Source organism: Gossypium raimondii, chromosome 2 (assembly GCF_025698545.1).
Source record: "Gossypium raimondii isolate GPD5lz chromosome 2, ASM2569854v1, whole genome shotgun sequence".
Classification (NCBI taxonomy): Eukaryota; Viridiplantae; Streptophyta; class Magnoliopsida; order Malvales; family Malvaceae; genus Gossypium; species Gossypium raimondii.
This window is the reverse complement of record NC_068566.1, coordinates 38,423,645-38,448,049: the sequence shown is the minus strand read 5'-3', so window position 1 is coordinate 38,448,049 and position 24,405 is coordinate 38,423,645. Positions and strand designations below refer to the sequence as shown.

Genomic DNA, 24,405 nt, shown 5'->3' with positions numbered 1-24,405 from the left:
GAAGATGTAGGACAAGCAACGAGCTAGGGGCCGATAAGTCAACTTCAAACCAAAACAAGTTCGATTTTCATTCAAAATTGGAATAGGTTATTTATGTTTCGCTTTTAAACTTTAGATTTGAGTTGAAGTTCAAATTGAGATTTATAATATTAGTTAATAAAAAAAGAGATTAAGGTACTTAAACTCAACTTGTTGGGTGAATCCAATAGCTTGCGCGTACAAAAATATGGTTTATAGTGTAGAAATAAGTGAAAAGCTTTTATTATTAGTTCTTTAGCAATGATAAGATGAGCAACAGGTAGTGTTTCTCAGTGGCATTGTAGGTGAAATCCATTCCTGTGCTGCCTGTTTGGATCACCCAGAACCAAAAAACAATGCAACAAAGTTGTTTTCTTTATATCTAAAATTTGATTTATTTAAGGCGCCCCACCCCAGCTGCACTCCGTGACATCACTTACGCTAATGACTTTCATCGTCTTTTTATTCAATCATTAAAAAGTGCACAAATTTAAAACCACATGCACTCAATATTCTCCCATATATTAACATATTAACCATAATTACTGTTTCAAATATCCAACCCAATCATAAAAAGCTTTTATTTTTATAAAACAATAAATATTATTTTGGAAACAAATTCTTTTCATATAAAATCTAACACGATTTTAACATTACAATTTTTTTATAATAAAAATCCTGTACCATAATCTATATATAAATACTAAAGGTTGTGCCTCTTGATGTTCCCTTCAAAAATGATATAAGTGAAAGAAGCTTCAACTCGGCATGTAATTTTGTGAATACATATCAGCATTTGAATGATAACAAATAGGTTGTACATTCGCAGTTAGAAACTGAATCATCTTCAATTACTACAACAAATTTTCAAAATGAATTGCTTGACAACCAAAGGGATGAATTGTCTTTCAGAAAATTACAAGAATGGTTGGCACGGCACCGCATTTTCTCGGAAATATATAAAGAAGAGTGAAATTAAGTGAGTGATGCCCAGTCAGGATATGGGCATTCGTAAACCCATTCCGGTCCAGTGTAACGCACACAGTGTAGCCATAATCCTTCTTCATGCCCATCATACCTGTCGTAGAGACCATAACAGTCAGAGATGGTTGAAAGTCCAGCTATTGGATTCCGTACTTGGAAACACATCAAGTTGGGGGTAATATAATATTTAAAGTAATCATATCTAACACTAATGCTGGCCCTATATTTGGACATGATTATAAGTAGGATGCTACAAATAAATGAAAAAGCTGGTCTCAAGCACGTCCTGTCCCTAGTATCTCAAATGTGCTTTGGTAAAAACACAACCTAACTTTTATTAACCATGATTCAGATTTAAACAAGAATGATAGTTAAGGCTAAACAACCTTGACATTGAGGCAGGACCCAAGTTGACTAGTTAAGGCTCCATTGAAACCAACCTCATTCTACATTAACAGCAAGTAGCACCCTAAAATAGAATGATTTGAATGAAACAAATCACATTCACCAACTTAATCCACTACCTTACTACTCTCCTACAATAATAAGGTAATAGACTGGCAAGTAAGTGAATAGTTATTGCTGTTTAAAGTACGAATCTTAGATCACAAGACACAAGCAATACTGGTTTTTGAAGCTTGCCTTCAATTCTGGCTTTCTACCCTACTTAATAAAATCAAAGACTAAAAAAGAAAATTAAGGTTTATGCTGTTCTAGTGAGGAACAATTTTTTTAAGTTAAATGAATAATAAATGGAGAACAGTTAATCATGCATATGAAATTCAATAAGAGTAAATAGTTTGAACTGGCTGAAGATTCTTTCCCCATCTTTTTTCAACTTTCATTTTCTTTATACACGTTAAAAAAAAAAAAAAAACCCAGAACCATGGTTTTTTTTTATATATATATAAAAAATTATAGAAAATTTAAAATTTACTAGGAGAAATAGGGCAACTTTTTGACTATTTAAAAAAATAGGTTAGACTTCGTCAGTGATTCCACCACATCAAATGGCAAGACTAATAAAAAAAATTGACATGTGTCAATCCACTGAAAAAAATACTCTTATTCCACTATCAGACGACGGAATCAAAGTGATGGAAGTAAATAGAAACAGGGGCAGGTAAACTGGAAAGCGTGAAGGGTAAAAGAAATTTAGAAGTGGAATATATTTGTCATATTTTTATTTTAATCCTTTTAGTAGGCTTAAATTTGAGATTTAATCATTATTCTTATCATAATTTTAACATTATATAAGTATTAAAATAAAAATTGACCATAAATTATGTTAGAAGTGGAATATAATGGTCAAATTAAATTTGATCCTTCATAATGTTAAAATAATGATAAAAGGATCGAATTAATTTACTTTGATAAATTAATTCGAAAATTTGCTAGAAGTGATAAATTAAAGCATTGAGATTAAATATCAAATTTAAACATTAAAAGGATTAAAACAAAAATTTGACCAATATATTTCACTTCTAAATCTCTTTTACCCTTCACGTGTAATACTTTAGCTGCCCCAATTTCTATTTACTTTAATCATTTTGATCCAGCCATGTGATAGGGTGGAATCAGAAATTGTTTAAAGTGGACGGTCACATATCATTTTTTTAATAATCCCGCTGATCACAGTTGGACAAAGAAAAACCATGTACTTTTCTGAATAATCAAAAACTTACCTTATTCCTCTAATTTTTTTAGTTTACCAAGTTCTTACAAAAAAAAACATAGAACTATGGACAATAGAATGACCGCCCATGTTATTTTATCACCTAATTGTCAGAATGAATAACCGCCCATGTTGAATTTTGTACACATTGTAGTCAAAGGGAATAAGAAGTGCACTGAAGAAGAATATTTTTGACACAGTTATGGACCAAACAAAGATTCTGTCCGACATCACCCAATGATTCGCACAGACGTTTTATGGTGTCATCACATGGAGGAAAAGAAACAGTACGAAGCAGCATATGTCATTTTGTGTAACCAATTTTTCAAATATAAGATTACGACTAATGCATCATTGACAAGCATAGATGGGGCTGCAATGAGAATGGGATAATTATAATGAACAATCAGAAACGTCTTACCCGTTTGGAGCTAAATTAGGACAGTGCGTACACATAGGATCGATGCTGAAATCTTCACTACAGTACTTGTATTCTTCCTTATGACTCTCACAACTGGTTTCAGGAGAACCTCCAGAAAGAGCTGCAGCTCTATCAGCAGTTGTTCCTAATGTAGAGCGATTAACAACATCGTCTGAAAGATAAAGCATGTCATTGGCTATTGGATGACCTGTACACTGCAAATGCACACGAATCTACAAACCGAAAACTTTAGTCACAAAAATATGCCGTTATTGGAAATGACAAATGCAAAATTATTTAGAAAAATATGATGGAACCTTCAAGTGTTCCTAACTAACAAAACCTTGATAATACGACATATGTATTACTCATCCAGAAGAAGACATAAATGCAAAATAAGTTCACTATGGCATTCACAAATACAAACTATTTTCTAGATTGTCAAAGACATAAAAGTAAGATCCCTTTCAAGACACACAGTCACTGAAAACAGTTTAAACATTAAAAGCCAATTGTGAACAGAATAAAACATAATTTTAGAAGTGACCTAGAAAGTATGGTTTCGTGTCCAAAGAGGCGTCCAAAAGTATCCGCATTCCTCTAGAACAATTACGAACGTCTCCTTTAACCGTGTTAAAAAAGTTTCCTATTGTTTTCTGTTCATTAATCTTACTTGATGAGTTCGGCCGGTAACTGGTTCACACAAGACAATGCTATGAATCCCATTGGTGCTAATCCTAGTAAACTTTGTACAAGCAGCCTTTCCCTTCAAGGTAGTATCACCATTAGAGATGCCAACCTGCATAAAAAGGAAGACTCTCTATGATTCAGTACAGCAGCGAACCACTTTCATTTAATTGGGTAAATTTCTAATCAGATAATAAACTAATGGATAAGAAACTTCCTCGGAAACCTCACGAATTTTCCAGCCTTAGGAAAGGAGAGATTCCTACATAATTAGAGTTCAAAGATTTATGGATCACCTACAGCCTTATTGAGTCATTCAAAGCAAATGACTTTGATTAACAATAATGAGAAATGCCACTATAATTAAGTCGAACAGAATATTAAACACACACAAAAAAAAAAAGGAATTATGGCACTACAGTGTCATTTAAGGAAAATCAATAAAAGGGGCAGCATTTAGTTTTGAACATGTATTAAACACCAAACATTTTGCGTCTTTCATGGCCATGAATATATCTAGTATGCAAATCATCAATAAAGAGAGAAAGGAGTGAAGTGTAATGTATCAGTTTGCAGTAAATATATAAGTCACATTTATACGAAAACCGATCTTATTTTCCTTTGTATTTTCCTCTTATCTTACACATGGTTTACATCTACTATAATCATATATGTCTGGAGTAGAGTTGTCTATGGACTGGGCCGGACCCTAACAAAATTTTAGGTCCAATTGATAGGCCCGGGCCAAAAAAATGAGCATAAAATTTTGCCCAAGCCCGAATAAAAATACTAAAACTCAGGCCCCACCCAATCCGCCCGTATTTAATTTTTTTAAATTTTATTTTTTCATATAAAAATTTAAAAAATATATAATACACAAAATACACTAAAAATATTAAAATAAATGTTTCCCAACAAATTAAAAATAGATTAAAAAAATCTTTATACTTGAATAATAACACTAAGATAAGTACAACTTAACAAGCAAATGCCACTAAAATAGTAGAAAGATTAACAACAAAACAAGTGTTATATAATATCCAAACATTAACAACAAAACAATAGCAAACATAATAGTAAAATGGCAGCAAAACAGTGACAAAAAGTGGGAAAACAACAGGGCTCTTTTTACTGCAAATTTGGGCTGCGCCAAAAGAACCTTTACTCGAGGCCTGACCCATTTTCTAAATTGGCCTTATTTTTGCCCAAGTCCATTTTTCGGGCCTATATTTTTGCCCAAATCCTCCCAGTTTTTAGGCGGGCCTTTGGGACAACTCTAGTCTGGAGGAAACACAAACACAATAATAATCCCATTAGAACATGTAGAAAAAACACACCTCTGCAGTGCTCCTTCCCTCTCTAGCATTGTAATCTATGTTGGCATCAACAACTTGCTGAAAAAGAAAACCTTTACAGGGTCAAACGGGAACATTTTGCACATCATGAGAGGACAGTGCAGAAATATTTAACAACTACTGATATTAATTTACTGTCACACCAGATCTCAATAAAACTTTGTTACGTCTGTGAATTTGGGATTGAGTCAAGGGTGATGAACGGGAAAACCACTCAAACTCGTCAAAAAGAGCCAAAAACCTTTAGGATTCATCAGAAAGACCTATTTAGCCTCTAATATTTTAAACATTATTTGAATTTAATCCTAATTCTAAAAATTCAACAAATTTAACCCTAACATTTATACACTTTATTAATTTGGTCATGATTCTAATAATTAAATTTTATAATTATAAAAATTTAAAAATAATAAAATCTATAATCTACTATAAAAGATCTCCCCAATTAAAAATTTGACTTGCTTTTGTTTTATTCATCGTCCCTCTGAATAGATATTACAATAATTAAAAAAAGCATGTCAAATTGAATAAAGGCAAATCTTAAAGAAAGTACTCCAACTTTAGAAGCATATCAAACTATTTTAAGAGTCGCTTAAGTGTTGCAAAAGCTTTGAAAAATATTCTTCATACGGATTACTTTGTTGAGGAGGGTGTTATAAGTTGAAAATATCTAAATGAATTAGGAGTTTGCTAAAGGTAAATTTCTCTAAAATTTTTATTATGATAAGGGGGGAGTGTTACTTTTGATCAACCAAGCTTTTGAAATAACAATATTTAAATTAAGACTATAAATTTCACCTTAAACCATTTTATGAAAATTTAAAAAAAAAAAAATCTTGTAAAATATTTCCAAGTCTTATAAAATCTCAAAAACACTTGTTTAAAGTAGTTAGACATGTTTTAATGTTTATAAGTTGGTCACAATCTGTTTTGAGTTCTTTTAAACTTGCTTTTACGAATTTTGACTCTAGGGACCAATCTCGAGGGTAAAAATAAGTAAAAACAAGTTAAAACCTTTCTCCTTGTTCAATTTCAACATTATGAGGGATCAAGCAAGATCAAACCTTATTCATAAAAACAAGTTTAAAACAATTTGAAACGGTTTTTGACAAACTCAAAAACATTAGAAACATGCCAAACTATTTTAAGCAAGTGGTTTTTGAGATTTTTAAGACTTCATCTTTATTTACTTTATTGAATTACCATAATCTCTATTTAAAAGGGGGAAATTAATACAACAAAGGCAAGTTATCTTTTTATCAAAACCCTAAAAAGAAATTTGGATGTCTCTTGACGAGTCTTAAAAGTTTCAATCTTCCTTTGATGAACTGAACTATTGTTATAAGACATAATTTTTAAGGGTTAGAATAGATTAGAATTGCAGTAAAATCTAGAAATTATAGATTGTAATATAAGCTATTATCTTACTTATTCCTTTTTTTATACATTTTATTACAATCTAAAGCCCCATCCCAGCTTGAGGGAAAGATCAAGCTAAAATATTGAAATTCAATCCCTTCTATTTCTCTTTACTATTCCTTTCTCTCTCACGTCCTATTTCTTCTTATCATTTCTCTTTCTTCTTAATTCACATGGTATTAGAACCCATTTCTTCTGACTACCCCTTCCATTAAAAGGGCCAACTACAAGCCATCTGGTCAAATATCATTAGAAGCACGTGTGTCAGCTACACGCCAATGTTGTCAAGGGCGCTAGGCGCGCTCAAGGCGGAAATTCCTCTTATATAACCTAAGGCTGGATTCATTTCCGGCCACCATTTTTCACTCCCAAATGCTGGCATGTGGACTCATTTTTGGCCACCATTTTTCGAACACCATATTCTGACCTCATGCCTAGTCATTTCGACACTAGTGATACATTCAATTTGGAATTCTACCTTTCTTTATATTTTGGTATTTCTTAATTCTCTCAACATGATTGAAATTTCAATTCATGTTCTATCAAACCTCCCTTCTCTATTTTTGGTTCACATGCTGTCACTATTACCAACTACAAGATAGTAATAACTATATTTCTTAGGCTGCTTTTATTGAGTTGGGGTTTATGGGACAACAGTACAGAGATCATTTAGAAAGGACTTAATGGTATCATAGGCCCGTAGACTATTTTGAAAAAATCAATCAAGTCTCTCCAAACCATTTGCACCCAATTGAGCCATTGAACTTACAAGAATGACCAAACCAACCTTTTGACTGACGCTAACCGGCAGTTTCTAACAGAATTAAATGTGCTAGTTAATAGCCATTGAGTCTACCAACAAATGCTGACATGGCACTACCATGTTAGCTAAAATAAAAAATTCAAAAAATAAAAATTATTTAAAAATTTTAAGTCTAGAATGAATCAGAACAAATAATTATCCAAGTTCATTTGAATTTGGACACCCATTTGTCCAATTCATTCTGTTTGGATGTAGTTTCTTCAAAATTATAAAAGATCATAAAAGATTTATAAAATATAAAAATCATTAATAATTAAAAATTAATAGAACTTGTTAAATATTATAAAAACATTAAAATTTTAAAAATAAAAGAACATTTTTTTAAATTTTTATAATTAATTTTTAATTATTAATATAAATTGAGGTGGTCAAAATTTATAAAACTTTTGTCAATACTCAATTTGGACAAACCTAACATTGGCTAAAAAATGAGTCTATTGAGAACATATAAAAAAATTATGATAGAAAGGAAATCACAATTGAAAGAACAAAAATATTTCACATGTCTTAGAATGCAAATCACAAATTCAAACATTTAGTGCATCAAGACTAGGAAAGATGGTAACTTGATCTAAAGGATCTATGATTAGGATTTTGGTAAAATCCATACTTGAAGGCATGCATGAAACCTTAGTATTTTGTGTTGTAATTTTATGATTTTTATAATTTTAAATATTTTTAAATTATATTATAAGTTTTGATAATTTTATAAATTTTTTATAATTTTTATAATTTTTAAAATACTACATCCAAATAGAATAAATCTAGACAAATGGGTATCTAGGTTCAAATCTTGACATAAATTTTTAAATAATTATTTTAAAATATTTTGAATTTTTTATTTTTGTTAATGTAGTAATGACAATAGTTGCTAATATGGCACTCCCACACCAGCATCCATTGGTTGACTCAATGGCCATTAACGACCATGTCAGCAATTCCATTGGACACCAACAGTCAATGTCAGTCAAATTGTTGGTTTGATTAATTTTGTGAGGTTTAGAACTCAATTGGGTGCAAAAGATTTGGAAGGGCTTAATTGATATTTGTGAAATAGGTAAAGGGCTTATAATATCATTAAGCCTTTAGAAATATTATGCTAATAAAAACTATGAGAAAAGTAAAGATGTATGGGTCAACTTTGATGCACAACTATGTAGCTTATAGCGACATTGTCTCAAGCCAAAGTTACATTGTTTTGGTCCTGCAAAACTTGTTATAAAGCCTAGGTTAAGGCCAAGGCTTTATGTACCATGTTGTGTTAGATCTTGCTCATTGCAACAAAATCTACAAGATATGACTATTTCAATAAAGTAGAAACTTGGAAGAATTTAACATTCTTATGGCTCTTTTTGAGGAAGTTACTGATAAAAAACAATAGAGAAAATTTTCAAGGTACTTGCCTTGATAGGTCTACGAGCAAATATAGCCTTAGCCCAAGATCAAATTCTTACTAACCCAGTAATTTCTACTTTTGAAGATGTGATTGCTCATCTAGTTCACATCTCCTCTAACCAGGTTAAAACTAAATCCTCTATGTTAGCCATATGGAAAACGAGCCAGCAAAGAGGTAATCAAAACGGAAAAGCAAAGGATTCAAATCCCATTGCACATTTTATGACAAGTGGTCACACACGTGACACCTACTGGGCTTTACATAAACAGCCTCCTCGCAAAAATTAGCCTACCACCCATATAGGCGAAGTTAAAAGAGATGGACTTCTTCCACTACCAACTACCTAAGCACCCCCAAACCCCAAATCCATCACATTAACCGAGACAAACTATGATGAGTATTTACAATATCAAGCCTTGAAACAACAAGCTTCCTCTATGGTTTCTATTGCTCAACTAAGTAATTATTTTGCTTGTCTAACACAATCTTCCTCCTATGGTCCTTGGATACTTAACTTAAGCGCTTTTGACCATATTTTATTAATCGTAGGCTATTTTATTATATATTCTAATATATATTGTAATCTTGCTTATTACTTTTTTGTACATTCTATTGCAATATAAACCCCCTATCCAAGCTTGAGGGAATAATCAAGCTAAAAATTCAAATACAATCCCTTATATTTCTCTCTCATGGCAATCTCCTATTTCTTCTTCTCTCTTCTTCTCTTTCTTCTTAATTCACAACTATCAATCCAAACTCACAAATGTAACACTTTGGTATTCAATGCCAATGATTCTCCACAATGGCAAAACAATGGTCGACAAAATGATGACCAAAAATATGCAAGTAGCTCGAGTATATGCAAACAAAGATGGAACAAATATGCAAGAAGCATGTGGATGAATGTTTTGCTAATAACAGAACCCAGGTGTTTGATCAAATATGCTTGAAGGAATGGACAATTAACCAAAGGCAAATCTAATTTTATCAAAACCTAAACAAGAGATATAGGTCCGTCTTTAATGAATCCTAAAGGTTTTAGTTTACCTTCGATCAGCTAGACTATCAATCCCAAAATCACAAGCGTAATAATACGACTCTTAGAATAAAATAAGTTGTTTTAGGACTCTTAAAATAGTTGTGTTTGATAGGATTTTATTCAGTTTGGTATAGTTTATTTATTGTAATCTCTATTTAAAGGGGCATAATAAAACAAATGTTGATAAAAGAGATATGGGTCGCTCTCTAACTAGTCCTAAAGGTTTCAACTAATGAGCTTGAGTGATTTTCCATCCATTGCTCATAACTAGATTCCAAACACATAGATGTAACAAGACATGATCAAATTTGAACAAGCAGAATGATTCAAATTTGAACACAAATTATGTGAATAATCTGGCTTGAACGAGAAGTATACCTCAGCATCCGGAAACACTCCAACAACCTTTGCAACATACTGTTTCTGCACTAGTCCAGCTTCGATCTACAACCATCACATTCAGATTAAAATGAAAATTTTAGTAAGGTAAACAATTTCAAATTTCCAAATCAAGCATATCAATAAAGAAACGAAATTTTTATCTTTGATAAATGGAACAGCTAGTGTTCCAGGTGTCATTCTACCAAATCATGCAATATAGCACAACATCCAGCCATATTGCTAAAATGATTTTACATAAACAATCAAATGGTAATGCATGCCAATTGTCTGTAATTCCATATTACCAACATAGTTGTAACAAAAACTGCAAAAACGTTTGCCTACAGACACACACAAATACATAACATATATATAATTGTAGATGACTTACATGCTGCCTGAAAATGTCAGCTTTAGCTGGATTTTTGGCCATGATAAGCAGTCCTGAGACTAGACGATCTAGTCGATGAATGGCTAACATGATAATGTCAAGGAATAAGTAGAAACCTCTGCTTTTAAAACTTTATCAAACAGAATTGATTTGCATGTTGAAAATATAATAGTCTACAGTGAAATTTTTGTGCCATATGGAGCTAGTTTTGGATACGATACAAAGGAGCCAATCCATACTCTGCTTGGAGAATACCCAAAACTGTGTTTTTACGATATTGACCACATGGATGTACCTACATACATATTAGAAAAAAATCAACTCCAATAAAATTAAATAAAGGCACATAGTCACTGACATCATATGATATAAAAGGAAGAAAGGTTCCTCCTCTCCTCATCTAATGAATAAGCACATTTGAGATGCCCCAACAATCATGCAAACTCATAAAGTTGAAAGAAGTTTGGTTCACCAAAGACTTACAGGAACTGATGCAGGTTTGCAAACTGTCAGTACATCAGGTTCATTTTGAAGAACTTCAACATCCCAAGCCATCACTGGTGGTTCATGCCTATAACCTTGGGAAAATCAATTACAAGTTCCATAACTTCAAAATGAAATCATGAAGCACAAAAAACAACTTAATTTAAACAGAGCAAACAAAAAAACAAAGACAAGTCAAAATAAATTAGAAAATATGAAAAGATTTTCCAAACAATGTATGTATGAACAAAAACCAACTGCTTTTCGAAACATTATTCCCACAAAAAAATTTGTTGTCTTCTAAAAATTCAGTGAAATTCCATTAGATCAGGCATTGGATGCAAATGTGATGAACCTATGTAAGAAGTGGCTAATCTTCTGGCATCGTTTAACTACGTATGAAACAGGTATATTCTCTCCATCCACTTGTATCCGTCCACATTTGACAGCACTAACCTACAATATTTCCACAATAACAGAAAACGTAATATATAAACATATTCAAACAAGTGCAAATTATAGGTAAAGGAAGCAATTGCCAGAAGTTTATAAAAAGTTCGTTTCTTGAAACTTGCAACACATTGCAATCACAAATTCAATTAATTAATACAAACTAACCAACACTATAGAGTCTTAGATATCACTACCATTGTGTTCGGTAAGAGAAAAATAAGAACAAGAAAAGAAAATGAATAAATTTTCACATATCCTTTCCCCAAATCAATCCTTTCAATTATGAAAGGAATCATTCATGTAACTTAAATTAACAATTTTATTTACTAGTTACGACTTCACTTCTAACCCTGTATCTCTCTCTATTTTCCATCCTTGTACCAAAACAATGAAGGAAATATATTATTATTAACCATTCTTCCACTGCTCTCTATTTTACATCTTTCCAATCAAACAAAGATTTAGCCCAAAAGAAAAAAAGGGGAAAGAGTGATGACTTACATAGTAATCTCTAGATCGACCTCTGAACTCTTGAGCGAACAAATCCACTATTGTTTTACCTTCCCATCGTTTATTAACCTGTGCCAAATCAACAATTAAAATCGTACTTTTTTATTAGATAAGCAGAATTAGGGTTTAATTAGGGGTTTTAAAAAAACTTGCTAACAACTGAAATCAGGAAAAAGAAAGAAAACTAACATGAGAGACGAACTCAAAGTAGTAAGGTCGTACATGGCGCTTCCCTGTCAAATTCCCGCCAAAAAATTGAGCTTCTAAACTTTTTTTGGTTAATAATAATAATAATAATAATAATAATAATAATAATAATAAGAAGTTATTTCTTTTACGAAAAGAAACATTTAATTTACCGTTGTGAAAAACATAATCTTGTTTCTGAGCAGGATGAGCAGGAGTTTGCCAAACAATCTCCATTTTCCTTTTGTTTCTCTCTTCGTTTCCTTCTTCTTCTGCTTCGTCTCTATCTCTTTTCATTTTCTCGGGTGAATTGTTTTTTGAATTATCTATCTACGCTCAAGAAGTAGACAAAACGAGACTTGGAAACGACGCCGTACTTATACAGTAACGACAAGGACGTTTCTACCGCTTTCGCAACGAAAACAGTAAAGGAAACGGCGCCGTTTCAGGTTTAGCGGTCGCGGTTGCGGTTGGGGCATTTGAGACTATGGCAAGACTTATTTGTCTTCTTCAGGTCACCAAACACCAAACTTTCAATTTTGAAATAAAAATATTTTTTTTTCTTTTAAAAGAAAAACCCTTCAAGTCAATCAATTACTACCCTAGAATTCAGGTTTGAATTTTAATCCTTTCTTTTTTCCGTCGTAATTCAATTCTATTTTAGTTGAAATTTCAGTCTGCCTTTCAGTTTGTGCTAATTTAGGCGGCGGGATTCGATTTGATGAACCGCTGACGGTGGTGACCGGTGAGTCGATTTTAGGACGAATTGAACAAACGAAAGCAGGTGCAGAAATGCTGGAGGAGGATTTGGTGGATATAAAGTTCAGGATTTATGATGGCTCAGATATCGGACCGTTTCGATACTCCGCCACATCGACGGTGGATATGCTTAAGCAAAGAATTGTCTCTGATTGGCCCAAAGGTTTACTCTGTTATTTTCTTTCATTTCTTTTCTAATTGTTTATGAAGTTTCTGATATTGGGCTTTGTTTTAGTTATTGAAATTTGTATCTGTTGTAAGATTACTAGGAGAATTTCTGTTAAATTTACATGCATAATTATCTCGTCCACTGCCCACCGGTGGCAACGAGTGATCGAGGCCAGAGTTTTGAACCTAATTATTGTGAAGATTAGTGAAGAAAGCAATAGGGTTAGTCATGGAATGCGGTAAGAAAGAGATTGTTTTGTAGTATAAGGTTATAGCATTGTTTTAGGGCAGAAATGAAGAGAGGAGATTCTCTTCTTGTATTGTTGTATCACATTTTTTTCCAAATTTGGTGCATGATCAATGTCAAAATGATTATATGAGCTCTAAATTGTTCTTATGAACGTATATTGAGAGAGAAGGCTAAATTTGGCTGTTTAAACAGTAAATATTAAAAGATCTGTTCGTTTTTCCTAAAATATTATGTACACTCTCCAGTTCGGGCAACGAAGCTGTAAACGTCTGTTATAGTTGTAAATCACTATATATTGTTATACAACTTTTCAATTGATCTTATCCTCATCATGTTTCTGTTTTTTTAATAAATACATTGCAAAAAGAATGATCATGCTTTTGTTTAAAATACAGTCAAGTATCCTCAAAGAATGCAATTTGCTCTTTGACTTGTTGCCTAAATCTACAAACCATCTTCATATTCTTTTTTTTTAATCATAAGAACCAGAAGGTAGCGTTAAGGATAATAGTTTAAAGCACTTTGTTTTATAATTTTCTTAAATGTTGTTTCTGCCTTCCCTAGGTAAGACAATTGTTCCAAAATCAGTGAATGAAGTCAAGCTGATAAGTTCTGGTAAAATTTTGGAGAACAACAAGACCGTTGGTCTGTGTAAAGTACCCTTTGGTGAAGTTCCGGGTGGGGCTATAATAATGCATGTTGTAGTACAGCCATCCCTTGCAAAAGCTAAAACAGGTCTTCTCTATCTTCTTCTCATGGGACTATTTTATGTTGCTCCAACTCTTTATATTTTTTTAAGTATTCGTCATGCTTGGATCCGATGTCCCAAACATATTACCTGAAACGCGGATGGATTCGGTATAAGGAACAAAAATGGGAATGCAAATCGTTAATTGCTTGGAACCTAATTCATTAGGGGTAGTCTTCTTCGAATCATTTAATAGGAATGAAATGCAGTTCTTTGGTACAAAATAGATTTATTAGGGTAGAGTATAAATCTTTATGATTTATTTTATTTTACTTTTTAAATTAACACTAACCCTTTTTTATTTTATCTTTTATTTTCAACTTTTATTAAAAATCTAAATTAATAAAAAGTAAGAAATAATTAAACAAAATTAAGATAATTGAAAAAATATATAAAAAAATTGAGGTTGCGTTAGAAAAGGAGCAAAGTCAGTAAATTTTTTAAAAGAGGGAATTAGTGGCGTAAACTGTGAAGAAGTCCTTTTTGTTAAAAAATTAAAATGACAGAGCCAAAGACTTTTTTTTTTCTTTCATCGTCTTCATCCCTTCAGTCTTTACCACCAGAACACTCATTTCACCATTTTGGATTGCTGGCGATCCTTGATTGGGATCGAACGATCCAAAATGGAAATTGCATGAGAGTTGGGGATTTAGGTAACTTAGGACTGGTCATGGTGATATAATGCTCCAAGTAGTACATTATATAATTTGGAAAAAATTGAACATACCTAGTTTGAGTAACTTAGAGGCAAATCTCTACGAATTTCACGATGTCTCATTTCGATTTAAGCTCGAGTTACTCAGTGAAGTGGGCGTGGATCTGTACTTGCTCTAGTAACAATCTACTTATAGGTACAACCCGTTTCAAATTGCTTAAAACTGATAGCAAGTGTCATTGATATTGTCTTTCTGATGAGTATGATATAATCTGATTTTGAGGTGTTGGATTTTCGCTAGTTGCATAAAGACTTTGAAAACTAGTTCGTTGTCGTTATGCTAACTTCATTGTTGATCATTGATGAGCATGTTTCTTGATGATGAACATATCAGAGGCCATCTTTATCCTCTCTTTTTTTGCATCTTTCCTCATTTCTTCACACTGATAAGATCAACTAAGGTCCTGAACGCATTAGTTATGGGATTGCCTTTAAGGTAAAAGATCCATGAGTTGATGATGACGTAAAATTTCATGTTTTGACTTATCAACTTATGCTTGATTTTCTGTCTGAAACAGAAAAGAAGATTGATGATTCACCCAGAAAGACTGTCTGCTCATGTTCTATTTTGTGAAGGACAACATGCGGTGTTGGAAAAATCATACATGACGGTGAACCATGTTTAGGAACGTAAACATTGTCTCGGAGTATTTATGTGTATGTTCGTCACAGAGCCCATGTGTGCAAGTTGGTAATGGAGTGAGTGATGAATGATGTGCAATTTTAGTTTCTTTGGTTCCTTAAGACTTTTTATCTGGTTGGTTTCAAATATTGGCTTTGAATTATTTGTAAAGTTGTATAGACTACTCCACGTAAAGACGAAATGTACACCAAATTGGAAGGATGAATGCCTTTGTATAAAATGCTATCCGTTACTAATAATGAAATGTTTCCTATTCGGCATGCTATGGAAGAATAGGCATTTCCTTGCAGGTGATAAATGCTTGGGTAATTTTCCTAATTAGTCCCCATACTTTGTAAAAGTTATAGATTTAGTCTTTATACTGAATTTAATAATTACTCAATTTTAGTCTTGAAGTTTTTGAATTTTGAAATTTTAGTCATGACCCTAATAATAGCATTTAAATTTTTAGGTTAAATTTAGTTATTACTCTTTGTAGATTTGGTTCATATTCTCCAATTGGATCATTTTAAGATGTTTATATATTTTGAAATATGAAATTTTAGCCTTGATACAAATGTAATTGTTAATTCATTAACTAATTTTTAGTCATTTTAGTAAGTATTTGGAAAAGACAAATTGACATGACATTACACATGATATATTTGTTGCATTGGATTTTGACAATAGCATAATTTAATCAATTTAACTGTTCAGTAATTATTGAAATTTTAAATTTTAAAAAATAGAAAAATACCAGAGTACAGACTTCGGAGCAAAATTTAACCTAAAAGCTTTTAATTAACTTTACATTATATCTTTTGTTCTTATTAAGCTCAATTGCAGGGATGAAATTTGTCTTGAGCTCGATTTGCCTTCACTATTCAAACCCGTTCAATTGAGTTAAACTCATTTACTAGGGAAAATCTGTGTTCAAGCTTGAATTTTAAATTGGTTTTCAATATTAATCGAAAAGAAAAATATGAATATAAAACATAAAACTCCGAGCTATTCAAGCATTAGAACATTATAAAACAGCTCACTCAACTTGACAATGATGGAACAGAAATTGAGGTAAGTTGCTTAGGATTAGACCCTCAGGATTCAAATTTGTTAGATGTTACATGAACCAACTCTGCTACATCAGAATTCTTTTCCTTATTCTAATTAGATAAGCAAGATTTTGGTCAAAGGAGATGACAATTGAGGTGGTTGTAAACAAGCTTTAAATGCCTAAAATGGTCTTATACATTACCAACATACAAATGGGTTGATCAGGAAAAATACAGATTCCGAGCAACAAGAGATGACTACAGATCTTTTATCTAATGAACCATTAACTCCCGTGCAAAAAGCTCAATCATGCAAAGACAAAAGGAAGAACAAAAGGGCAGTACTAAGAACATGATTGCAAGACTAGTATTTCTCGGAAGTACTCATACGACTTGCCAAGATTGTAAATCCAGCTTCAAACTGTGAAAATGTAATCAAAGACACTGTAATAGATACCTTAAATCTTGCTAAGAACGTTCTCAGCAGCTGCAACTGTCTTCTGGATGTCTTCAGGAGAATGTGCCAAGCTTGTAAATCCAGCTTCAAATTGTGAAGGAGCAAAGTAAACACCTTTGCGCAGCATTCCTTGGTAAAACCTGACAAATTTTGCTGCATCACTCTTCTTTGCATCATCAAAGTTGTGAACAGGCCCTTCTGTGAAGAAAAACCCAAACATCCCTCTAATATGCCCTCCGCAAATTGCATGCCCTGTCTTCTTTCCAGCATTTAGAATGCCTTGAACAAGTTCTCTAGTGATCCTATCTAAGTATTCATATGTTCCCGGTGCTTTCAACCGCTTAAGGGTCTGTATCCCAGCTGTCATTGCCAATGGGTTCCCACTCAAGGTCCCAGCCTGATACATTGGCCCTGCTGGTGCCACCATCTCCATAATCTCCCTCCTCCCTCCATATGCACCAACAGGCAGCCCACCACCAATTACCTTCCCTAATGTTGTTAAATCAGGAGTTATGCCAAAATACTCCTGTGCCCCACCATAAGACAAGCGAAATCCGGTCATCACTTCGTCAAATATGAGGAGTGCACCGTTTTCCTTGGTTAGGCGACGTATGGCTTCAAGGAAGTCTGGTTTAGGGGTAATGAAGCCAGAGTTGCCAACAGCAGGTTCAAGAATAATTGCTGCTATTTCACCTTCATTACTGTTAAAGAGACTTTCAACAGCTGCTATGTCATTGTAAGGGGCAGTTAGAGTTCCAGAAGTGGTTGCTTTCGGAACACCAGGAGAGTCAGGCAGCCCTAGGGTAGCAACTCCGCTACCTGCCTTGACAAGAAATGGATCAGCATGGCCATGGTAACAACCTTCAAATTTGATTATCTTTTCTTGGCCAGTAAAGGTGCGGGCAAGGCGGAGCGCACCCATGCATGCTTCTGTACCAGAGTTTACAAATCGAACCATTTCAATGCTTGGAACAGCTGAGATTACCATCTCTGCCAAATCACTCTCAAGAAGACAAGGACTGCCAAAGCTGGTTCCTTTCTTCATTGTTTCAGCCAAAGCTTCAAGCACCTGCAGATATATGCAAATCCATGCAGAACTATTAGTTCAAGAGAGGGCAATATTAGCATTTAGAACTATTTTCTCTCTACTACTGACCTATTAACTCTTAGTTGAGATGAGTGTAAGAAAATGACTCTCCAAATACATAGAAAAACTTAAAAATATATAAATAAATGAACATATCTGTGTCAGACACGTACCTATATCGACACTCATATTGAGTGTCTGACTAACATAGTATTGCATCTCATATAACAAAAATGAAGTTCAAAATCAGAAATGCATATAAAACATCAACTATAGAAAAACAAGAATGAAAGAGAAGGAACCATGTAAGATGGTAGGCACATTAAATCACAAAAATGCAAGGCAAACTTAGAGTAAAGGAAGAAATTCTCTAACCTCGTCATCCGCATGACCAATTATAGCTGGTCCCCAAGAGCCAACATAGTCGATATACTCATTACCGTCTATGTCCCACATGTGCGAACCCTTAACCGAATCCATGAAAATAGGCTGTCCACCAACAGATTTAAAAGCACGAACAGGAGAATTTACACCTCCAGGCATCAAATTCTACCACAAAAAGAGCTTGCAGGAGTCAGAGTTCCAAGGACTTCAACATATAAGTGATTCACAATAAGATACAAAAGGAAAAGGGAAAACCTATGTTATCTTTACTCGAAAGTGCCTGTCGGTTACTGGTATGTATCCGGTATGGTTATATATAATTGGAGAATCATCTCAACACCTATGTCTGGGTATAATATAGGAGAAAACATAGTGATAGAACACTACAGAGGAACCTCTCTAGGTACAAATCCGTGAGGCATAGGTTGAAAATTAATATCAATGATACAGTTCAGATATCAATCTTCCAGTTAGCAATGAGCCGAGCCTTTCTTTACATTTGCCATGCATTTTATCGATAAGCAATGAGCTAAGACTTAAATTTTTACTCTCTTTTTTTCCATTTCATCATTTGACAAAAAAAAAACAAATCGACTAATAAAAAAAATGAATTGAAATTAAACAAAATTCAACAAATAAGCTTTAACTTGGCAAGATTCAAACAATCCACAAGTAGGCAAAGAAGGGAAAGAGTTGAAAATCACCAGAGCAGCATTGAAAGCCTCTTGTGACTTTTGAAGGGTATAATTCCTCTTCTTATCTTCAACAGGAACAGACATTTGAACACGGAAAGAAGAGGATCGTGAAGAAGGAAGTGGTGTTTTGGTAGAACAAGTTAGGCCACCAAAACCAACTCCTCCGACTCCATTGATTGAAGCCGCCATCTTTTCTTTCTCTCTCACTCACAGCCTTTGTCTTCCCCGTGGCTCTTTATTTCTTCCTGATCCTTCTTACCAGACTGAAGAAGACGATGAAATGGTAAAAATAAATAAATAAACAAATTGAAAGAAGGAAGGATTCGCCGAATTCCAGCACCAGATTTGGAATTTTGGGCTTATATATGGCTATGACTCAGAGAGTTGGTGGGTCAATTGTCAATTCGTCGTATCAAATATAATTCTTTTTGTTGGTTTTTTTTTAACTAAAAAAAAAAGTGACTTTTATTCGCTTTTACTTGGTTGAAGTGTTATTAGTCATTTATATTATCGTTTTATTACGGAATAGTCACTTTATAATTAAGTTCCGTTACCTCCTTAACGGCGGTTCTATATAACAATCTAAATGAGTTTTAAATGTTAACTTAAATATTCTACATAGCAATTCAAATTAAATTTATTTAATTAAAAATATATTTTATACCAACAACTAAATATCACATCATCAAATTTTAAAGACATCACATTCCAAGAATCTAAATAAGTATTTTAAGAATATCACAGTAATTATTGGTGTTGTGTTTAATATAAAATTAAGGAATAACTTATAATAAGATCATCTTAAAAACTAAAGTTTTATATACCAATCAAATGTCATCACATCATCAAATTTTAAAGTTATGAAATTATTATCATACACTCATCCATATTCAACCTACTCTAGAAACTAATTATATTAAAATTAAAAAAATTCACTATCTAAAAACTAATTTTTTAAAAAAATTGGTTGTACAAAAATAGAAATATTAACTTTTAAAAAATAAAATGATTAAAAATTATAAAAAGAAAAGAAAAAAAGAAAAACGTTTTGTTTATAATTTTAAAAATAATTAATTAAATTAAATTTTTAAAATTAGAGAAGATAGTAGATATAGAGGAATGTATATGCTTAGTATTTTGAAATAATTAAATAGGTTACTTGAGTAGGAGTGAAATAAATTTAAATGAAAATATTCTTCTTTTTAATTATCATATTTCAAACCCAAATTTAAATAAAGAAGCAGGTGAATCACCAATGGTCCTTTCAGGCTTTCTTATTCGGATACAGTAACCCAATACATGACTGAAACAAAGGAATATAGACGGAACACATAACCACTTATAATTCAAATTATATGACTCAGAATTCAGAATCTATCTGATCTGAGGTTAATTTTGTTCTTCAATTTACCAAAAACCCACTGTCAGAAAATCCTCAGATAATGAATGCATGCAACATATGAATCTGAGTATCTGACATAAAATAACTTTCTTCTGCTTAAACCTGCATCAGTTCTTCAAAGCTATTCATTGCTGAAACAGGCAACCCCAACAGTAAATTAATGCTTTTCTTATCTTTCTGATGAGGAAGGAAAATCAGAACTGGCTTTTCAGGCAAAGCAACAGGCCCTGTTGAAATGGGTTCTCCCCAACCAAAATCTATGGTGTAAAAAGATAGTTTAGACCAAGCTGTAATAAGAACAGTTCCATCCAAAGATGGCCTAGCTCTTGTCACTTCAAAATAATCAATGGCTGATCGCATAAAACTGTCTGTCGCCAATTTGACCGCCTGTTGGATCAATCCCACAGCAAATGATAATGGCTTCTCAGCTAACTCACCGGCAGTGGAGATTGAATATGTTAAAACAATCCCATTACCTGCAAAACCTTCAGGTAATGGTGGTATGAATCTTTTTCTCCCATCAGCAGCAAAGAGGAGCTTAGTTTTTTGCTGAGGAACCAAGTTTAATGCTTTGCATCGAGCTCTCCACACAAACCCTGCAAGGACTTCGAATGTGGTGCATTTGGATAAAACCCCATCTTCAAGGGCTTGTTCCTTGAGTTGTCCAAGCTTATCTGGATCAAACAGGAAGGTCTTGTAAACCATTTCTTCTTCTTCATACAGCTTGTTTGTGTTTGATATATCTTCAATCTCATCAAATTCATGGTGCTCGAACTCTATCATAGGTGGGTTTCGGGGTTTCAGTATGGTTCTGTCTAAAAATGGAGGGGTCTTTAATGGCAAGCCTCTGGTAACTTCACCCCATCCATTCACAAATTCCATAGCAGCAATCCCATCAAGCATACAGTGGTTCATGCTCATCCCAATAGAAAATCCTCCACACTTAAATTTAGTCACCTGGAATCAAGTTTCTTACCTCTTACTTTTCTTAAAATGATAAAACTGAAAGCACATAAAGGTTATTTCATCATATGCTCCTACATATGGTATTCGAATTCGGTAAAAGTACCATAAAGACCCTTATATTAGGAGGTAAATCATATTTTATTCTTTTTATTCAAAAATAGGCATACTAGGAGGTAAATCACATTTACTCTCTTCATTCAAAAATAGGCAAATTAATCTTTATAGATTAGATTAAAAAGCAAATCGATCCTTTCTATGAAATTTTTATCCATTTGTATTGTTAAAATTGACGTAGCTAACAAAATAATCAAACAATGACTTGTGACATGTCACGTGTATTTTATGCTAATGTATAAAGATCGATTTTAATAGTAAAATAGATAGATTTTTAACAAAAGGATATGTTTGTTTTTTATTTAATGTATAATAATTAATTTACACATTTTAAGTAAAAAGGACAAAATCAATCGACACTTAGTATAGAAACTTCCGTGATATTTTCACCTTCAAATTCAGGTGTAAGATATATATTATATATCACATATGTATATTCAATTCCCTAGATTTTCCATTTATCCTTTGCCTATGTTCAAGTATGTGCTGAATATGGATATTGGACACGGAGTAACGTGTATGTTAAAGTTTTTATAAATTTGATCATAAACTCAAAGATTGTACCTTAATTCCTGAGGCAGATATTTTAGGAAAAATGAAGAGTAAGGTAAATATGTAAAGGTCCTTCGAAAGAGACTAAGCATAGCACACAGCAGTAACACTAAGGTTAACAAGTTTTACTTGCCAAAAGTTCCACTTTGACATATGCAAGATAGACCAGAAACTAAAGAGTAAAGCAATCCCCAAACCTGAATCACCAAAAGAGGTATCTCTAGCAAGTTCTGAGCACCAGAAATTTCATAAACCAACTTTCCAAGAATGTTAGGGTCAGGCTTTGTTATGTCCCCCATCTCTTCAATCCCACAATTAGCTTCAGCCTCCACAAAAACAGCCCCCTCCCCGGTGCAGTCCACTATGAGCTTCCCTTCGGAGCTGATGGTTAGTCGCCCAGCAAGTGGATGATGATGAACAAGAATCCTTGACAAACCATTTTTAACTTGTTCCGCAGCATCTTCATTCCCTTTAGACTCTGACTTAAACAAGTAAATGGTTCGAATTATGACTGCAATGTTTTGGTCAAGGTTTCCCAGGTAATAAAGACCCTTCTTTGTCTCTTCTGCAGGAAGGACCCGAGTTGGTTCTCCTTGTTTCACTGCAAAACCTTTGGTACCATTGCTAATATCCGCCATTTGAATACCAAACCTAAATCACAACTGAAAACAAAGCTCATTTTCTCAAAAGTCATTATATATGAATGGACTTGAAACATGTGTCGAATACATGGCATACATAGAATCAAATTACTGTAAAAAACAAACCTGAGAATAAGAATCAAGAGAAAGTATTAGCAGCAATGCAACTGTTTTTTGCATGTTATTGTACTCAGGAGAAGAAGTTATTATATAGGACAGAGTTGAGTTAAAAATATTGACAAAACTTCACTATATGAGAGGGACAAGTGTGAGTGTAAAGAGACAGAGAGTCCTTTCAATGGAAGGAACGCCATTAAAGGAAAGAGACAGAAAACTTTAACCTCATTACAAGACAAGGGTATTGTTCTAAAGGATGAAGTACGGACATTTTAGTTGAGTTAGGCTACTGGTCCATACACCAATACATTACCTGAGAGACCTCCCTGGGGTTGGTTGGTTGGTTGGTTTAGTTGGCTTGCACGAGTAGGTTACTTTATCTGACTTTTATCGGAGATTTTACTAAATCATGTCAGTTTCCTGAATTTCATGCTCGAATCCCTACTTTTACTACAAATTATGAGATGGCGTGTTATAATATGGCAGTAGGCTTATTATGGCTGATTAACCAGAATACACGAAAACCTGGACCCCTCCCTTTGTCAAAATCTCCTTCCAAATTCATCAATAATGCATGTTTTCTTGAATCATAGCCTTCTTTCTTATATTTATATATATATAAAATATATATATATATATACATGCAAAAAGAAAAAAAAACAAATGAATGAAAGACATTTTGGGAAGGTGGAATGGATTGATAAAGTGATTTTGGGAAGGTTGATTTCATCCATTGGATAGATTGGATGATATTAAATGGATAAACCTAACATTGCTTGAATATTAAAGGGTGGTTAGTTCAAAAACTTCAATCAAAACTTCTGGTAGAGAAGTGATCATAATCTTGATAAGAATCTTACCAAGCTATTGATTGAGTTTTTTAATGTAGTATTTATAGATAAGTGACTTGTCAAAGGAATGTAATTTTGGCTAAAGGGACCTAAATTTACTGGCTTAATTCATTTTTTCAAATAACCTAAATATATTTTCAGCGGAAAATGTGAATTAAATCTTAACTCGATTAATATAAATATAATTATTCAAATGTAAAGTTCAAATACTTTTAAACACATAATAAAATTATTCAAAAAAACACAAATAACAAAATTTCAAATTAATTATGAATTTTCTTTTTTAAATTTAACTCAGGTTATTCCACTATTAATTGCACCTGCCGGTAGGAAAACAGTTTCGAAAAGCATATGATGGGCACAAAAATAATTAGAAGCATATTTTTGTACATGCTAGTTTTGATTAAAGGGATACATCAGAATTGTTAATAAGGGAGGGTATTTTTATAAAATATACATGTTTAGATACGTCGGGTATTTTTGAATTAAGGATAATATTAATTATTAAAGTTTATAGAGAAAACAAAATAAGTTAAATGTTAAATTTGTATTAATATTATAATTATTTAACTTTATTTTTTACCTAATTAATATTCCGATA

General features: G+C 32.9%; 4 protein-coding genes across 8 annotated transcripts; 1 reads left to right on the top strand and 3 right to left on the bottom strand.

Annotated features, from left to right (window-relative positions):
• Positions 1–761: 761 nt before the first annotated feature.
• On the bottom strand, positions 762–12,614 carry LOC105788668 (RNA pseudouridine synthase 7). Of its 2 annotated transcripts, XM_012615651.2 has the most exons (12): positions 12,398–12,604; positions 12,228–12,271; positions 12,030–12,107; positions 11,431–11,531; positions 11,076–11,163; positions 10,809–10,887; positions 10,593–10,675; positions 10,199–10,264; positions 5,123–5,179; positions 3,772–3,897; positions 3,099–3,331; positions 762–1,096 (listed from the first exon to the last, which is right to left on the bottom strand). In XM_012615651.2, exons 1-12 carry the CDS (start codon positions 12,519–12,521, stop codon positions 994–996), a joined length of 1,182 nt encoding a protein of 393 aa, XP_012471105.1. In that variant the 5' UTR covers positions 12,522–12,604; the 3' UTR covers positions 762–993. The 2 variants fall into 2 exon arrangements, with proteins under 2 accessions (XP_012471105.1, XP_052483436.1); XM_052627476.1 differs by lacking the exon at positions 5,123–5,179 and having other exon boundaries at positions 12,398–12,614.
• An 82-nt stretch (positions 12,615–12,696) lies between these two features.
• Positions 12,697–15,805, top strand: LOC105788669 (membrane-anchored ubiquitin-fold protein 3). Of its 3 annotated transcripts, none has more exons than XM_012615653.2 (4): positions 12,697–12,837; positions 12,913–13,146; positions 13,966–14,136; positions 15,383–15,805. In XM_012615653.2, exons 2-4 carry the CDS (start codon positions 13,017–13,019, stop codon positions 15,436–15,438), a joined length of 357 nt encoding a protein of 118 aa, XP_012471107.1. In that variant the 5' UTR covers positions 12,697–12,837; positions 12,913–13,016; the 3' UTR covers positions 15,439–15,805. The 3 variants fall into 3 exon arrangements, with proteins under 3 accessions (XP_012471107.1, XP_012471109.1, XP_012471108.1); XM_012615655.2 differs by having other exon boundaries at positions 12,739–12,837; positions 12,928–13,146; XM_012615654.2 differs by having other exon boundaries at positions 12,762–12,837; positions 12,901–13,146.
• Positions 15,806–16,695: 890 nt separating this feature from the next.
• Positions 16,696–19,551, bottom strand: LOC105788667 (glutamate-1-semialdehyde 2,1-aminomutase 2, chloroplastic). Its single transcript, XM_012615647.2, has 3 exons — positions 19,171–19,551; positions 18,458–18,631; positions 16,696–18,064 (listed from the first exon to the last, which is right to left on the bottom strand). Exons 1-3 carry the CDS (start codon positions 19,348–19,350, stop codon positions 16,997–16,999), a joined length of 1,422 nt encoding a protein of 473 aa, XP_012471101.1. The 5' UTR covers positions 19,351–19,551; the 3' UTR covers positions 16,696–16,996.
• Positions 19,552–20,406: 855 nt separating this feature from the next.
• Positions 20,407–23,110, bottom strand: LOC105788665 (omega-hydroxypalmitate O-feruloyl transferase). 2 transcript variants are annotated; one of them, XM_012615645.2, is made up of 3 exons: positions 22,963–23,110; positions 22,393–22,857; positions 20,407–21,520 (listed from the first exon to the last, which is right to left on the bottom strand). In XM_012615645.2, exons 2-3 carry the CDS (start codon positions 22,831–22,833, stop codon positions 20,660–20,662), a joined length of 1,302 nt encoding a protein of 433 aa, XP_012471099.1. In that variant the 5' UTR covers positions 22,834–22,857; positions 22,963–23,110; the 3' UTR covers positions 20,407–20,659. The 2 variants fall into 2 exon arrangements, with proteins under 2 accessions (XP_012471099.1, XP_012471100.1); XM_012615646.2 differs by having other exon boundaries at positions 22,393–22,846; positions 22,963–23,091.
• Between the last annotated feature and the right edge of the window lie 1,295 nt (positions 23,111–24,405).

Coding starts and splice junctions, on each gene's coding strand:
- LOC105788667 (XM_012615647.2), bottom strand. CDS start 19,350: ATGGCGGCTTCAATCAATGGAGTCGGAGGAGTTGGTTTTGGTGGCCTA. Junction 18,632..19,170: donor AGGCTTTCAATGCTGCTCTG/GTGATTTTCAAC, acceptor TTTTTGTGGTAG/AATTTGATGCCTGGAGGTGT. Junction 18,065..18,457: donor TTGGTCATGCGGATGACGAG/GTTAGAGAATTT, acceptor ATATATCTGCAG/GTGCTTGAAGCTTTGGCTGA.
- LOC105788668 (XM_012615651.2), bottom strand. CDS start 12,521: ATGAAAAGAGATAGAGACGAAGCAGAAGAAGAAGGAAACGAAGAGAGA. Junction 12,272..12,397: donor AGATTATGTTTTTCACAACG/GTAAATTAAATG, acceptor GGAATTTGACAG/GGAAGCGCCATGTACGACCT. Junction 12,108..12,227: donor ACTTTGAGTTCGTCTCTCAT/GTTAGTTTTCTT, acceptor GATTTGGCACAG/GTTAATAAACGATGGGAAGG.
- LOC105788665 (XM_012615645.2), bottom strand. CDS start 22,833: ATGGCGGATATTAGCAATGGTACCAAAGGTTTTGCAGTGAAACAAGGA. Junction 21,521..22,392: donor TACCTCTTTTGGTGATTCAG/GTTTGGGGATTG, acceptor ACTTGATTCCAG/GTGACTAAATTTAAGTGTGG.
- LOC105788669 (XM_012615653.2), top strand. CDS start 13,017: ATGCTGGAGGAGGATTTGGTGGATATAAAGTTCAGGATTTATGATGGC. Junction 13,147..13,965: donor TGTCTCTGATTGGCCCAAAG/GTTTACTCTGTT, acceptor TGCCTTCCCTAG/GTAAGACAATTGTTCCAAAA. Junction 14,137..15,382: donor CCTTGCAAAAGCTAAAACAG/GTCTTCTCTATC, acceptor TGTCTGAAACAG/AAAAGAAGATTGATGATTCA.